This window comes from Thamnophis sirtalis, unplaced genomic scaffold (assembly GCF_051295495.1).
Source record: "Thamnophis sirtalis isolate CommonGarterSnake01/CBP01778 unplaced genomic scaffold, rThaSir2_p1.2 scaffold_13, whole genome shotgun sequence".
Taxonomy (NCBI): domain Eukaryota; kingdom Metazoa; phylum Chordata; class Lepidosauria; order Squamata; family Natricidae; genus Thamnophis; species Thamnophis sirtalis.
In genome coordinates, this window is record NW_028261393.1 from 40253871 (window position 1) to 40271227 (window position 17357).

At 39.8% G+C, this 17357-nt stretch overlaps 1 protein-coding gene across 1 annotated transcript; it reads left to right on the forward strand.

Moving 5' to 3' along the window:
* The first annotated feature begins 218 nt into the window (after positions 1-218).
* Positions 219-17141, forward strand: IRS4 (insulin receptor substrate 4). The gene is made up of 2 exons (XM_014065894.2): positions 219-4057; positions 14108-17141. Exons 1-2 carry the CDS (start codon positions 487-489, stop codon positions 14110-14112), a joined length of 3576 nt encoding a protein of 1191 aa, XP_013921369.1. The 5' UTR covers positions 219-486; the 3' UTR covers positions 14113-17141.
* The last annotated feature ends 216 nt before the right edge of the window (positions 17142-17357 follow it).

The window sequence follows — 17357 nt, forward strand, 5'->3', positions numbered from 1 at the left end:
GCGGGGTCGACTGACGATTGGATTCCCTGAGAAAACTCCGCGCGCTCCCATTGGCTGCCACCCTGCCCTTCTCCTCCAGGCTCGGCCGCGGGAGTCTCCCCGCGCCGCCCCGCCCCGCCTCTGGGCGGGCCCAAGCGCGGCGTCGCCTCGCCTTCCCCCCTTTTTTTCTCCCCGCCCGCGCGGGAGGGGGGTGTGAGTCACGTGATGTTTTCGCCGTGGTGCCGCCGAGCCTGCTCGCTGGTGTGAGGAGAGAAGCGGGAGAGTCGGAGGAGCCCGGTGCGTCCGACCGGCGGCGAAAGGGGTGGAAGCAGCCGCCGCCGCCACCGGCTTGTTCGTTGCCTCGCAGGCCGGGAGCCGCCGGCTGGGCCGACGCCGAGAGCTCGCCGGGCACACATGTCCGGCCGGGCCTGGGAGACCCTTCCCTTGTGAGGGCGGCTGCTTCCCTCGCCCCGCGGAGCGATTTGGACCCTGCCTTGGCCCCTTAAGATGGCGAGCGAAGGGCTGATGCTCGGCCTTGGCGGGGAAGGCGGCTGCCCCGCGCTGGAAAGCAGAGGCGAGGCAGTGGGCACCGCGGCGGCAGCAGCAGCAGCAACGGGAGACGGCGGCGGTTCCAGCGTTGCGTCCAGGTTGGCAGCGCCTGAGGAGGACCAGGAGCCGGCCGAGAGCGCTCCCTGCCCGCCCCCGGCTCAGCCCCCGCATCACCTCATGCTCCTGCTGAGGAAATCCCCCAGCAGCACCCTCTGCCTGGTCCAGGAAGAAGATGTTGCCTTGTTGCCCGGGGACTCCGCAGCGCTGGGACGGGCAGGAGTCCCTGGCACCCCCCTGAGCCGGAGTGGACCTCCAGCAACCTCTGCCCGGGGGTCTGCCCTGACACCCCCAGCCACCATCACCTGGGGGGACGATGTGAGGAAATGTGGCTACCTGAGGAAGCAGAAGCATGGGCACAAGCGGTACTTTGTGTTGCGGGCGGAGAGTCACCTTGGCCCGGCCCGGCTGGAATACTATGACAGTGAGAAGAAGTTCAAGAGTAGCTTGAGAGCAGCGGCAGCAGCAGTGGCTGGAGGGAATGTCGCCCTTTGCTGCCCGTCTCCCAAAAGGGTGATTCCTCTCTACCAGTGCTTCACTGTCAGTCGGAGAGCAGATGCCAAGCACAAACACATCATCGCCCTGTATACCAAGGATGAGTATTTTGCCATGGTGGCTGAGAACGAGCTTGAGCAAGAAGGATGGTACCAGGCCATCAGTGAGCTCATGAGCCAGAGCAAGAGAGGGTTCTTGGAGCAGGAGGACCAGGCCGATCAGCAGCTGGACGACGACGACGAACATTACGGAGCTGCCCTTCGCCCAGGAACTGTGTTCAAAGAAGTTTGGCAAGTCAACGTGAAGCCTAAAGGTTTGGGGCAGACCAAGAATTTGACAGGGGTGTACAGGTTATGCCTTTCCAGCAAGGCCATTCACCTGGTCAAGCTCAATACTGAAGTACCTTCTGTCCACTTACAACTAATGAACATTCGGCGATGTGGACACTCGGAAAACTTTTTCTTCATCGAAGTGGGCAGGTCAGCCTCCATTGGACCAGGTGAGCTATGGATGCAAGTAGATGATTCAGTGGTTGCCCAGAACATGCATGAGACTTTTCTAGAGACCATGAAAGCTCTGAAAGCCTTCTCTGAGTTCAGACCTCGCAGCAAGAGCCAGTCTTCTGGTGGTGGCAGCAGTACTAATCCTATTTCTTTCATAACTACCAGGAGGCATCTTGGTAATCTACCACCTAGCCAGACTGGCCTACAAAGACGGTCCCGAACTGAAAGTGTTACAGGGGGGACTCCTCCCACTACCAAAAGCAGCAGTGCTTATCGCTTCAGAACTTCTAGTGAAGGGGAGGGGACAATGACCAGACCATTTAGATCAGTTACTGGAAGTCTGATTCATTTGAATACTGCAAGGATGAATTTGGGCCGCCAAGAAGGGAGTGGACGATACGTTAGAGCAGCATTTAGCTCTTCTTATCATACCAGGTCTGCCTCTCTACCAGTTTCTCATTTCCCTTCTGCTACTAGTCCTATCAGTGTTTCTTCAGGAAGTGGGCATGGATCAATTACTGATAACTTTGTAAGACCTTCCAGTTCGTCTGTCTGTGGGTCCCCAAGCGATGGAGGTTTCATTTCCTCAGATGAATATGGTTCTAGCCCTGGAGACTTTAGGTACTTTCGTGTGAGAAGTAACACGCCGGATTCCTTGGGCAATACTCCACCAATCAGAGAAGAAAATTGTTTAAATGAATACATGTCCATGAACAAACAGCAAATGGATAATAGTTCAAGAGATGATTACCGGGAGGCTGACAAATGCTTTAGAAAAAGAACATACTCATTAACTAAGCCGGCTTCAGTACCGGGACAGCAGAAAACAACCCAAACTGCTTTAGATGAAGATTCCTCAGGAAGCCATGGACGCCTGTCTTGTTCTGAATCACCAAGGTTCAAAAATAACCATGAACCTGAGTACGAGGAATCAATTCTTGATTCTGTATGTAATCAAAGCAAGAATAAAACCAGAGATGATGGGTACATGCCAATGATGCCAGGAGTTGCATCTTCTCTGGCAAGCAACAGTGACTACTTGCCCATGACTCCTAAAAGCATGTCTGTTCCAAAACAAATTAACAGTTCCTGGTTGTCATCATCTCAGGCTGATTCTAAAGGATACATGATGATGTTTCCCCGAGCTGTCTCTTCGCCTGTACGTAATCCCTTAACTGAGTTTAATTCTAAATCTGGTCATGAAAAGTCAACCAACAATGAGTATATGGATATGTCTCCTGGAAATTCTGCTGCTCCGAAGCAACCCTGTGATCCAGATTATATGCATGCCAACATCGATTCCAAAAATTTTGGCTCATATTTCTCTCTCCCACGAAGCTTTAAGCCTCTAACCGGGGAGCATGATGAATATGTTCCAATGTCATCACCTGGAAAATTATTGTATGTTGGCTCTGAAAATGGGAAAAGCATCAGCAATGAAGTTCTGGCTAATGGCCTTTCCAGATCACCCCATCTGAAAAGTTCAGAAGAAGGCCTTGTGCAGAATAGGGTTACTAGGCCTACAAGACTTCCACTCGGTACTAGAGGTAGTAACACCATACCAAGAATGTACGATCGCACAATTCCACTTGAGCCATCTAGCCCTGGTGAATATATAAATATAGATTTTGGTGAAAAAGCAAGTAACACGCCATATTCTTTATCTGCCGAAGGATCTCCATCATCTCTTGGTTCCAGTAGTGACCATAGGCAGTCGCCACTTTCTGACTATATGAGTGTTGATCTGGATGTCCAGTCCCCCAAAGCTGCTAAAGAACTATCTAACTCTTTGACAGACATTTCAATTTATGCAAATTCGAGTATCCCTAGAAACCTGCCTGATGCTGATTATGCTAGACTTTCATTTGGTACGGCTTGTGTTAGCACAGCATGTGGTAGGATTGATGACTACACCGAGATGACCTTCAACATGGCAGCCACACCACCTGGACCCTTTGCCACTGAAAGCAAAAACGGATTAAAGATTGATAGTCCTCCTTCTATAGTTAACCGACTGTGCATTGTTGACCAATATGCTAGTCACAGGGACTTCCCTGTCTCAAACCCTGATCCTCCTGTAGTACCTAAAGTCATTCGAGCTGACCCACAAGGAAGGAGGAGGCACAGTTCTGAGACCTTTTCTTCTGCAGCCACTGTTACCACTTCTTCCTCTTTCTTTACTGACAGTAGTAAAAGGCACAGCTCGGCCTCTTTCGACAACGTGTGGTTGAAACCTGAGGATCATATTTCAGATGGCCATGAAAGCAAGATGTCCAGAGATACTTCAACTGGATTTCAGAATGGCTTAAATTATATAGCTCTGAATTTACGGGAGAATTCACTAAACTCTGAGGAGAGCCCTAACACACCAAATTGCCACCTCCCAAATGGTACTCTAAACCTGGAAAGTGGAGTATATGTAAGCATAGATTTCAGCAGATCAGACAGTTTGAAATGCAACTCCGCAAGGAAAGGTTTGTAATTTTGGCAAACACCTGCTATAATACTTAATGCATGTAAAGTTTCAGTATATTATTTTGAATTGCAACTTTATAAAATATTATGTCTGTACCTTAATTAACTCCTTTTCATTTCCCGAACCTTTTCCTTGGGATGGCATCACTATATAAGGCACTATCCCCTAAACAGCCCTTCTCTGCTAGACTGCAACACCCACAACCCTCAACCAAGTGCTGTGGGTGTTCAGTTGCAGTCAAGGACAAACTGAAAAGTTGTGAGCAAAAACAACAACATAGACCAAAATGTTAAATCATTACCACTAAATGTAACTCTTTGACATGATATTCTTTTTGTTGAATTATCCTTATTACGCTTGGTAATACAGTAGTCAGTTTTGAAGAATTTGGGTAGGCATAAATCATGCTTGCACTTGTCATTCCCAAGTTTGGGTCAAAAGTTTTACATATTTCAGTATAGTAGCAAAAAAAACAACAATGGTTGTACACGTTCCCAGAACTCTTTGAACCATCTGTTTTAAATCCTAATGTTTCAGGTGCCTGGAATTTATTTTCTGATTCATAGTTTTACAGATTCCTTGCAAAACAATCACAGTTCCTCAGGTCTTGTAGAAGAAATGCTCCAATTTCAGTACAGTTTCCCTTCATTTTGTTTTCATTGTTTTAACTTCAAACTATAGTTTTGTAAAAGTAATTATTATAGTAAATTAAGTTGGATTCTCTTCCCCCAAAGATTTCTGGGAATAGTAGTTTTTGGAAGAGAAAGAAAAATAAAACACACCTCTGTGCTCTATTACATGATTACATGATTCTAATTACTGTTTAAATTAAGGTCACTTAGCAACTAATGATTATTTGCATGTATTTTCTGTACATAGTATTTAAAAATACCAGAATGACTACTGAGTAATACTTTACTATTATTTTTAACAAGAACTCTGACTGTCACTCCATATACAGACATTATAAAAGTGTCCCAGAGTCCAAAATTTTGAATCATGGGTTCTGTGTACACCTTACATTTTGGGGGCAGTTTCTAAAATTGAGTCCTGTGTTTGAACTCCCCTCCTCTGTCTGTGGTAATTAGTTATACCAGCTGAGAGTTGGGGAGAGGGATGAGGTTGTAGTTCAGTGCTTCCTGAAGTCACCAGGTTGGGAAAGTGCTTTATAGCCTATGGAAAAGATTACATAAAAGATGAGTCAATCTGTAAGCAGCGCATTGGGATTTAGAAAAATATGCAGCTTGCCTTGGTGTTCTTTTCTCTTGTTTTGACTTTGGCTAGATTCAAAGCGTTTAAGTGTTCTCCCATAGCTATTGAATTTCAGTCATGCCTGGAATGTCATCTTTTTGTAAATTAAGTGCATTCAGTTTCATTAGAATAAAAACTAGTGAGACCTTGTACTGCTTGGGAGCTGCTTTTAAGAAAAACTCAGTTTATAAGTGCAAAGTGTAATTGTACCTACCAGTATATACATATATGAAGTGAGAAATTGGCTTTCTGTATCTGACTGTAGCAATTTAAAACTACAGATTACATTTTTAGCATGTTACTTACTGTCTTATTGCCTATTGATACCTCAGATGAAAACTTAAGAGAATGATTGCATTTGCCTGTGCTTAATTTATATATCACTGGTACTGAGGTTTACCATGGTAACTGTTAAATATGAAAGAGATGAAAAGTTTGGGAGTGATAACAGTTGCTGAGTTTGGTAGATTTTAAGATTCTGACTGTTGTTTTCTTATTCAAAAGCCATTTGTGTACATGCAGTTTATCCAACCCAGAATTATGAGCACTTAAGCTTATTGACCTAGTGCTCCTTATTTACCATTTCTCCTATGATTAATCGCCATATTTGAATAAAACCTATTCCCAGTAGTAAAAATGTGCTTTCCTACTTGGAAATAGTTCAGGCCCTACAAAAAGTAAAGTTTTCAAGTATCTCTCCTTAATAATTGTACCAAGTGGAACAATGAAATATAATAATGTCAGAGTAGGTGGCTTACGTCTGTCTTGTTGCTATATTCTAGCCAACAACACTTGATTCTAGCATATTGTAGGATCCCAACTTTTGTGGCTACTTGTACTTCATTTTGTTGTGTGAACTTTGAAACAAGAATAAAGTGAATAAACAATGACTAAATTAACCATGGCTCAGTACATGCTGTGAATACAGCCTTTTCCATTTCATCTGTGAGCAAAGAAAGCATGAACATTATTATACACCTATTCAAACTTGCGTAGGCTACTTCAAGGCTGTGTCTGGGACATGTTTGGCTCTAGATTTTGTAGTCTTATTAACAATCTAACATCAGAGGTGTTTTCAGTATTCTGTGATTAAGAGCTAATCATAAGGGTGCAGCTTATGTTTATGATACAAGGTGAATTGCTCATTTACTTTAAGCATATCCACTCAAATTTTGTAACATTGCTTACATGTAAAATGCAACAAATTTCCCAGAAGTATGAATCGGGAACCCTATTCTTTTATTCCAAGGCATCATACTTTATTACTTAGATGGGAAGTCTGAATACAAACATTTCCCTTTAAAACCGTAAAGCAAAACATGAGTTTCAGGCAACTTGTAGAATAACCTATTTTTCTCAGCATGTTTAACATCTGGCTTGATAATGTATACATCTTTTGCTTAAAAAGATTATTGCTTTAACATAATACTGCATATTGTTTCTGCAAATAGAACTTGAAAGGGTCTTCAGGATTATGTACTAATTAACACAAAAAGTTAATGAACTCTGAAAAGTTTTGTTGTGAGAAGTAAGACTCGTCTACCAGAAATTGTGCTGCACTGAAGTTCCCTTTTTTCTTAGGCTCTAAACAAAATATTGCTAGCAGTTATTCTATTACTATGCCCCTCCTCCATGCTTTTTATGAATAGAAAGAGTTGATTCCTCTTGCCAAACAACTGGAAACTAGGGAAGCAGAACATTATATTGTGATAAATTGAAGGTGACATCTTGTGAGCAGGAGTAAACATTAGACTGAAATGAATTGTAACAAAACACCAGTCATTTCTTCTCACAGAAAAGTTAATTCAAGCTGTGGCAGTTTGTAGCAAAGGAGTGGAAACAGGAGTATCCAATTCAACTCTACTGTTTATTCTCCCAAGCTTGTATTTGAAGCTTCTTATGCCAAGTGGTTTTAGGAAGAAATGACAAGTAAAAAGTCAAGAACCTTTCCCCAATTTCTTCTTCCAGAATGCTTTCCCCACTCTAAAGCTGGTTTGCTTTAATACCAGCAAGTTCTGGAGTTTACTACATTAACTCCGAGCTAAAATGACCTGGTTTTATTTTCACATAGTGTAAGGTTTTTTTTTTTTTTTTAAAAAAGCAACTCCTCAATTGTAATGTTTCAGCTTAAGCAATTGGGAGAGGGAGGTTTACACCATCCTCTGCCTAAAAATAATTAAAATATATTATCTGACTTAAAATGGAAGTAATTTGTACAAAAGAAAAAATTAATACAGATTTTGTTACATTTCAAAATAGATATCAAAGCATTGAAAATTTTCGGGAGAAAGAATACTGGCTAATAGTTCTCATAATACACTTTTCAGATGTTTTATAACATTGGAGTTCCAAATTCTGGCACAATTGTTTACTTATGATACACATCTGAGTTTGGTAAATGGTGTATAATCTTCTAAAGTGCAGAGAAAGCCCTTTCGCATACATAAGTCCTCGACTTATGATCACAATTGAACCCAAAATTTCTGTTGCTAAGTGAGATATTTGTTAAGTGAGTTTTGCCCCATTTTACAACTTTTCTTGCTATGGTTATTGAGTGAATGAGTGCAGTTGTTAAGTTGGTAACATAGTTGTTAAATGGATCTGGCTACCCTATTGAGTGCTTGTCAGAAGGTTGCCAAGGGTGAACACATGACCCCAGGACAACCATCATAAATGCAAACCGGTTCTCAACTGTCTGAATTTTGGGGATGCTGCAGTGGTCTAAAATGTGAAAAATGGTCATAAGTCACTTTTTTCAGTGCTGTTGAGTTATTATTAAACAAACTTGTAAGCTGAGGACTACTTGTAGAAGAAACTCACTATTGGAGGGCAATTTAGATTGTAATAAGAATGAAAGAACAAAACAAGTATTGTTGCTTGTAAAAATTACATTGATTGTGATCATGAAAAGAACTTTCTTCTACTCTTGACATTGTCCTGTTTATTTGACCTGAGAAAATTCCATTCCGAAGCACCATCTGTAATAGAAATATTAGCATAATATTTCACAGCCTGTACTCATAGCATGCTAAATCTCTAGTTGGTTACAGGGCTGCACCTGCCATCTACTCCCTTCAGATACTTACCTGGGGCTATGTGTGTCATGCAGACCTACCCAGCCAATTATATTACCAAAATAATCCAGTTTTTCTAATCATGACTTGTTTAGCAAATCATGGTTTAATATGGTCTGAAATGTGTATGTACAGCCTGCTCTTACATGCTCAATTTAATAATACAATTTCTGCATTGTCAGTTCCTATCAGTTCCATAGTCAAAGCATTTTTAAAAAGGCTTTTAACATCAGAAGTGCAAATCATGGTTTAATTTTGTTTGCAGTTCTGATTTGGGGGGGGGTGTGTCAAATCATACAGCTTAAATACGGAACAAATGACAGACAGGAAAATACTTTGTTAAACTGAATTTATAAAAATAATATTGCTTGCTTCCATGCATGTTGTTCATTCCCAGTCTTCTAAACTTGAAAAGATGACATATAGATATTTGACATCATGTGCCTAAAAGATGCAAAGAATTATTTTACCTGCAACCTGAAAACCATTTTAATTGGGGCGGGGGGGGGAAGCACAATAAATGTTAAACTAAAATTTTGATTGAAAATTGCATGTATGGTACATTGAAAGGAAAAGTGTAACTGTTGAAAGCTTGGCTTATATTTCTGTTAAAATTACTAAAACGGCATTTCTTGATTAACATTCTGTTTGGTAAACATTCATTGTATCTTACAATAGTTTAATGAAAGTATTTCAGTTTTAGCATTCTTTAAGCATGTTGTACTCATCCTAATTTATTGATTGTTCAGTGTGCAAGACTGTCTTATCACACATACCAGAATCTGATCAATGTTAGAAGATGTAATAGCTTATACCATTTGCTTGGAATTTATATGATTAGAGATTTTCCTATATAAGAATAGCAAACAAAAACCTCTCTAAATTGTTAACAAATTAAATGTCCTGCTTCACAGTTGAAACGGCATTTTTGTACACTTCTTAAAGTAACTGGAACTTCAGTGCAGTCATAAATGAGCATGAATTTGGAATTTAAGATTCTACCTAAAGGTGACAAAAAGCACTTTACAGATTTCTTCCTAAAACATTTCAGGAAGAGAGATCTGAATAATCGCAGGAGTTTGAGAAAAGAAAATTGCATGAGAAAAAGTGAACAAAAAAGTGACACGTGGCTGCAGTAGTATTGGAATGATGTGTTCTCTTTCAAATATTGTGTAGACAGAAGTGTCTTACTCTGAAGTATTGTTAACATATCTCCCTGAATTTTGGAAAGCAAATGGGAAGAAAAAGTATAAGGTTTAGCAGCTGGTGGATTATCCAATATTGGAATCCTAGCATGCATTACTTATTTATTAAGATTTAGTATCCAGGATTTGGTTTGTTCCCAAATGCATAGTTTGCTCATATTTGGGACACAAGCCAGGTCTGGTTTTGAAGCTGAAAGTTTCTATGAGGTCTAGGGAGAAATGTGAGATTAAAACATGGAGATTTTTGTTTACAGTACATAATACAAAAAGGTTTTGGTTAAAAGTGAGGAAATATCTTTTAAAAACTGCACAATTTACTATGTGCAAAGGGTTGGGGGAGGAAGAAGAGCAGGAGGAGAAATCCTCACCACTGTTTGTCCTAAAGTTATGACTCATCCATACACTGTTTGTATGACCCAGAGAGCTGCCTGCTCGGCCCACCCTGCAAATTGCTGTTTGTTTGTTTTTTAAACTTGGGTCACAGGTAATTGTATTAGGCATCTGAAAGGCAGCCTAATGATTACCTTGGTACTGTACATGTCGAAACAGAAACCTATGGCTTTCTCAGGTGAATTGGCTAAATTGAAGAAGGCAAAACATCAATCATACAACAACTATTGGAATGGCCATCTTTCCCTCTGTGGGCAGCTCCCACTGTTTTGTGATAAGGATTTTTCAGCAACTGAAACTGTAACTAAATGCTGAAAGAAACTTCACTCAGTTTTCTGCCTATTAGACCATTGTTGAACATACAGGAACTGTTTCAGAATGGAATCAGTCCTTCAAATAGATCAAATAGCTGTTTGCATGGCCTCTCATCCTTAGATCAGACAGATATTGGTAGTGACACAATAAAACTTCTAAACTAAAAGAAGTTTTATGAATATATTTATCAGATATATGTGATCTTACATTAATAAAATACTACAATTGTTGGTAGCCAATATATGCATCTGTAAATGTGGGAGACAACCCATTTGAAATGATGAAACATTTTAAAAGGACATGTTTTTGGAACAAATTAAGTCTCCTTTTAGGGTGTCAGTGATAGAGGAATCCCACTGTTGCTTCTATTGTTGTCTACCCATGTGGTTTCCAGTTTGATATTTTTCCCTTTGCAAATCAGATAAACTGCCTCATATTGTCCCTCCTCCCAGGTTACAACCCTGCCCCTGACGTGCTTGTTTTTGTTTTGTTTTTTACATGTAGGAAGTGTTTGATCTTTGGTGTAACATTCAGATATGATCCTAATTTGCTAATAGAATTATTCAACAGGATATTTGTTAACATGTGGTTCAGTCCTTTGAGGCAGGAAAGAATGTGGGTACATAGAGAGCCTGTCGTTAGGGGAGGACCAAATCCAGAGAGAGGAATGTTGTAATCACACTGAACTTACACAGTGGGATAGATGATTGGTTGAAATGCATTCAGTAAGTGGCTTTAGCATAAGTGAAGGGGAGAGCTACTGGTATTTTGCAATGGCTGGAAAAGGGATAATGGCTGGCGTAATTCAAAAAACCTCAAAATTCTCATTTCTGTTCTGCTTTTGGAAGTGGAGTCATTCATTGGGTTTCATTTTTCTCTTCTTTCCAGTAAATTTTGGATGGGTGTGTCACTTATCGCAGATCCCCAATTCTGGAACGATGACAAATCCCATAAATAACAAAGTTTAGGGTAGAGGGCTATATACCTTCATTCGTACAAGCCTCTTCTCTTTTGGATTGTCTGAAGTATAAAAATATGTTAGTTGCTGTGCTTTCATAAAGAATCTTTATGCTGTTATGTTTTTGTCCAGTAGTTCCAAAGAAACATTTGAGGGGAATTTGAATAAGCAGCTGGATGATAAAACTCTTGCTCATCCTTTTTGAAGAAAGTAGGCAGAACTTTGGCATTAGTATCAAAAAGTAAGATTAAAGTAAAATTATGGATTCTTTTTGTGTCTGATTCCTTCAGTTGCAATTTTGCTTCACTATTTTAATTCAAGTAGGTATCAAGAAAATCAGAGTATGTTGTATTAAGTATTCACCTGAATTTTAAGTTACTTCCACACTTCCACAATGTTAATGTGGAAATTTGAAGACCCAGGGCACTTTGGCTTTTTCATTTGCTATTACTTTGTCTATTTTGTGCTTCCACAAATTCTTACTTGAAAGGAAATGGTATTTCTTGCAGATATTCCAATGCATCATTGTTGCCACTTTGTTGTTTGGTCACTATTTCTTCAGATTCTTTACAGAGATGGCATTGCCGTCTTTTGCTATCAATTCTGGCTTTGCATGCATTTGTTCTTATTACTATTACTGTATTTTTCATAGTATAAGACACACCTTTTTCCCTCAAAAAAAGGCTGAAAATACAGCATTTTTGCCTCCCAAAGCTCCGCCCCTTCACCAAAATGGCCACGCATATCCTTATGAAGGCATTCAGAGAGCTTCTGGGGGCTGGGCTGTTTTTTGCTTGTTTTTGCCCCCCTCCAACCCTCCAGGAGCACTCTGCAAGCCCCCCCCAGACTATTAATGCCTCTCCCTCCCTCCCTCCCTCCCTTTAATCTACCTACCTACTCTTTCTACCTGCCTACTGTATTTCTCTTTCTTTCTCTCCCTCCCTCTCTATCCCTCTATCTATCTACCTACTTTTTTTTAATTTGCTTCTTCAAAACCTTGGTGCATCTTATACTCTGAAAAATGCGGTACTTTGCTTTTTACAGTTAAAAGGACAAAGTAATAGATTGTCCATTTTTATCTATTTTGTGAGATTATTTCAAGATGAAGTGTTAATTCTGCAGGAAAATCTTGGGTATCGAAAGAATCTTGATTTATAACCTTGCTTGCTTGCTTTGCTACAAGGGATAGTTGGGACAAGCCCCTCTACCACCAGCAGAGAGCCTAATCCTATTCCTGGGTATAAGTTGTGTAGCAAATAACAGCATTTGGAAACCTTAGGCTTGTGAACAGAGTTGCTTGCTTGAGGGATGCCACATTCCACCCAGGTGGTAGCTTACTTTGCACGCTAAGTTGTTGTACAACAATTCGCTAGGAAAAAATGGGCAAGTTTTTTTCCTCTCTGTTGGTGTTTCTTATCTTTTGTAATATTGTGAAAAAACCATCCAACTTTTAGAAAAGCTGCTGTATGCAAACAGCTTACAGTGACCTGCATGTTCTTTAGTTTATTTTAAAAGTTTCAATTTATTAAACTAATGGATCACTTGGTTTATCTCAGTGTGAAATACTTTGAGCCATCTGAATTTCTTCTGTGTTAAGTGGTGAAATGAAATCTAAAAGAGAAAAAAAACTTTAGGGAACTCCTTTTCATGACATCATTCCTAGTTAATACCAAATTACAATAAGTGTATTTGTAGTTCCTTTATAACAGTGTCAAAAATATTGTTACATCTTTAATATATTACCAAGGAAGGAATCATAGAATGTCTTTTGTGGAGCAGGACCTTATATGTCTACAAAACCTATGACCTGTTGCTTCATGTTTTATAAATATTTACTTATCTAAAAAGAGAGAAACAGATTGACCACGGGCAAGTAAAAAGGCAGTGGGAGCAGGAGTGACTTTCAATTTCCTGCTGGCTTTCCCATTGACTTTGCTTGTGCAAGCATCGAGAATCATAATCACATGAACATAGTTGACTGTGGTGGTGCTGCAGCAACCATAAGTTTACAAAAAGAACTCGCCCATATTCTTGAAATTTCACTTCCATTGGCGTAAGGAGTCGTGGATTTGGGGCACATTCTTTAATTTAGCACATTTGCAGTAGTTCAATTTAAAAAATGTTGCTCTATGGTGCACCCTTTTGGGTAAACGAAGGTTACAAATCGACAACATTGAGAATGTTAATAGGATATTGAGCCACAGTGGTGCAGTGGTTAGAGTGCAGTATTGCAAACTGCTTCTGTTGCCTGCTGGCTGCCTGCAATTTGGCCGTTCAAATCTCAGCAGGCTCAAGGTTGACTCAACCTTCCATTCTTCTGAAGTGGGTAAAATGAGGACCCAAATTGTTGGGGGCAAGAAACTGACTCTGTAAATTCCTTAGAGAGGGCTATAAAGCACTGTAAAGCGGTATATAGGTGTAAGTGCTATTGCTCTATATATTCTAAAGTATATGACAAGATCCCAGTTGATTGGACATAATTCTAGTAAAATAAATGTCATGCCACAGAAGTATCCATATACTCTTATTATCATCATTTACATACATATAGGCTGCCTTAAAGGAAACAAATGCAGGACATCTGTTAAAATACAATCCTCTAGACAACTGAGATTGTACAGATTACATGTAGAAATTCAGAAAAAGAAATTTGGCCAACTTGCATGATAGTTTTGAAGAACATGGTATGGACTGGCTTCAGTGGAATTTTAATGGAGTTTCATAGTCATAAAATGTCTTTTATATGAATGTGCCAACCAGAATTTTAGTTTGCATTCCTGTGGAAACAATGCGAAAGAAGTGTCTCTTTCCCCTTCCATTTCAGTTGCACTAAAATATTTTTGTTCTTTTCCTAGACTGATGGCATTACCATGGAAACCATTGTGAGAAGAGCAGGCTTTCCAGCTGGTATCTCCATAATTGTGTGGTGCTTTTGGAAGCAGAGCCCATCTCCAGCCAACTCTGTTCACTTCCACCAGCACAGACGCGGACATGCATCATTGGAATGAGATTTCATTGAGGGGTGGTTGAGTCTACAGTCGCGCTAATCCAAATGAACTTTTGTCATGGATGAGTTTGGATGAAACAGGTTTCCTCCCCCCCTCTCCCCCACCCCTGCTCCCTGGCTCTCCTAGCACCATCTGTGAGACGATACGAATGCTCAAGTAGAAAAAAACCGATAACTTCCTGCACTACTTCTACATCTCCTGCAGACGTTTTTTTGTTTTTGTTTTTGTTTTGAGAAGTCGCAGTATCAGAGAAGCTTCCTATCATGGGTTTGCTTTTCTTGTACTTGAAGTGATAGCTGAAACAATTTATCATTGGCTTAGAATTATTATTATTATTGTTATTATTTTTGGCAATTATAACCCTATTTTGAGAGGATGGGAAACATACGTCAAGGCGATAATCCTAAGCAAACTTATTTGTAACTCTCATTGAAATCAGTAGATCATAGTTTCAGAGCTAGAGGCCTGCCGCTAGTCTTTTGGATAGTAAAATCCCAACACACCCATGCACACAACACTCCCAGTTCCCCTTAACTAAAAGAGTAGAGTCTGGGAGAACGCTGTTTCCATTGCCTGCCTGTTCTTGCATGCGCCATAGAGATGCTCTTGTTTACCTTATTCCCTGCCTCTAGAGAAGCTACCACCTCTCTTCTCTCATCCCACCTGGACAAAATAGTCCTTTCTTGATTGTTCCCCCAGTGGCCCCTTGGGAAGTGACCTCTGATGGCAGCTGCTGGAAAGCAGGTAAACTAACTGCCAGTTAGTGGGTGGGAGCACCTAGCAAGGTTCCTCTTTTCTTCTGCAAGAGAATGAGGCAAGCAGAGATCACAGTCTGGTACTCGGTTACAAGGGAGGAAGTGAATTTATTGGTACTTAAAGGCCAGCATGCATAGAATGGGGCTGTGAATGAACAGTCCTCTCTCTCATGCTGATTGATCCCCACTAGGTGACGGTGAGATTTCACAGCCACAAAGAGCAATTTGCTATAAACAAGAGAAGTGGTACTCTCTCTTTTTTGTTTGTTTGTTTAATTTCACTTTACGGTACAATAAATTTATGAGTCCTATATACTTTTTTATTATTAAATAAATCTATGTCCTCTTAAATTTAAGAGTGTTCTGATAATATCTGGAATGTAAAAAAATAGAACTGAAGAATTGGTTGTATCTTGATTATAGTTAAAGCATTTTCTTATGTCCCTGTATAGTTACTTCTATGACTTTTAAATTTTGGATAAATGGGGAGTTGATTTTTTTATAAGCTGAAATGGGGGAAAAAATTGCAGACTTTGCAATTGTATATTACCCTTGCGTTACAATGTTAATGTGCTGTAGAGCTTTTATAGAGAGAATCCCTTAATCTTACACTTTGATAAAAGATCCCTTTTATTTGGAGACATTCTTTTATTTTCCCCTAAAGTTAGCAAAAATGTAACTAATACTTTATTATTATTATTATTATTATTAATAACATTATTATGCCTAATGTGGGGAAAAAGAAGACATTTCTTACTAGGGGTGTTATTTAAAATTGGAAATTCGAAATTGTAGTGAAAGCTAGGTACATCAATCCTAGACTTCTGTCCTTAGAGAACGTGACGCTAGGGTCAGTACATTGAGTGTGCATTAATAATTAGAAGCATTGATATTCGAAGGAGTTGAAAGCAGGACACGGATCCTCAGGTGCCACATGGCTGAAATTCCTTTATCTTGAATATTGTACAAATATGAAGTGCTGCCTCATGTTTTGACATCTGATCTTTTTGTAAAGCAAATTAGATCCTTTTCATTTTTGATGTCCATCACCATGTACTGGAATCTTTTTTTGGTTCGATTTAACGTGCTTGTCACCTAACGGTCTAGGGAACTTTTGCCAAATACAGCCGATACCGATGAATTTATGTGGAGTGTGCTGTAATCAGAAAGGAAAAAAAATGTTGCAGAGTTTAAAAGCACAGATGAGTTTTTGAATCTATTAAAGCAGGATTTTCAGGAGTAAAGGTAACCAGTTGCTGCTGACTTTAAAAGTATGAGCACTTTTCTAGACCGCAGTACTATCTTGCCATCTTTTGGTTAGGATTTTGTAAATTGGCAATGCAATAGGCTAGCTCTCACCAAAGGAGCATCCCGACCAATTTGTTTAGTTTGCCTATTCCAGAATCCCCAGCGATACTAGCAGGAATTCTGGGAGTCTGAACATCTCTGGAAGGGTACAAATTTGGAAGAGGCTTCAGAAGGTACTTTTTACCTCTTTTAGTTGAATAAACAAAATTGGGAGTGACAGTTCAGAGAGATGAATTGTGAAAAAGGGTTGATGAAAGCTACATTCTCTACATATGAATTCCCGAGGCGGCCATAGAGCACTGATTTTACAAAATGTTGAATCAATGGGTAACCTCACAACTACTGGTACAAAGATTAACAGGTACAGCATAATAAAATATGCAATCTTTCTTGTCTTAGTTTACAGCAACTAACTTATTCAGTATTGTGCTGGAGGACTATCTCCCACACATATCACTCTGTGTGGGCCACCTTCCAGCCACCCATTTGATGCTGCTGTAGAGTACAGAGAAACCAACAATGGAACAATGTTTGTCCTGTAAATTTTAATTTGATATTGGACAGTTGTCTGTACAAACTAAAAACATATATGGTTGAAATTGTTCATTATATTTGCTATTTCTGCTTCACTGATCTGTTTAAAGGTTTGAGCTGAATGATCTGGCTGTGTCTTCCATTGTAAATATTGTTACATTGTTTTTCATGGTAAAATGCAGCACATTTGCAATTTTGGGAGACTAGCTTGAAGCTCTGTATAGTGTTTATATTTATCAGAATTGGCTTTCCATAGAGCTACTTGCAGTAAATGTGTTCATGTAGCGAGTGGTTGAGTGATTCTTTAGACTCCTGACTTAAAGAGCGACATGCGCCCATGTTTAGTTCATGTTAAGAGTGGATTTAAATCTTCAAAATGCTTCACGTGTACCTCTTCAGCTAAACACAACTGTGGATTGTTTTGAATGCCCCAACGATACTATTTTTTTTATTATTCATTTAAAATGGTAACAAGCACAAGCCCAAGTGTGATTTAAATG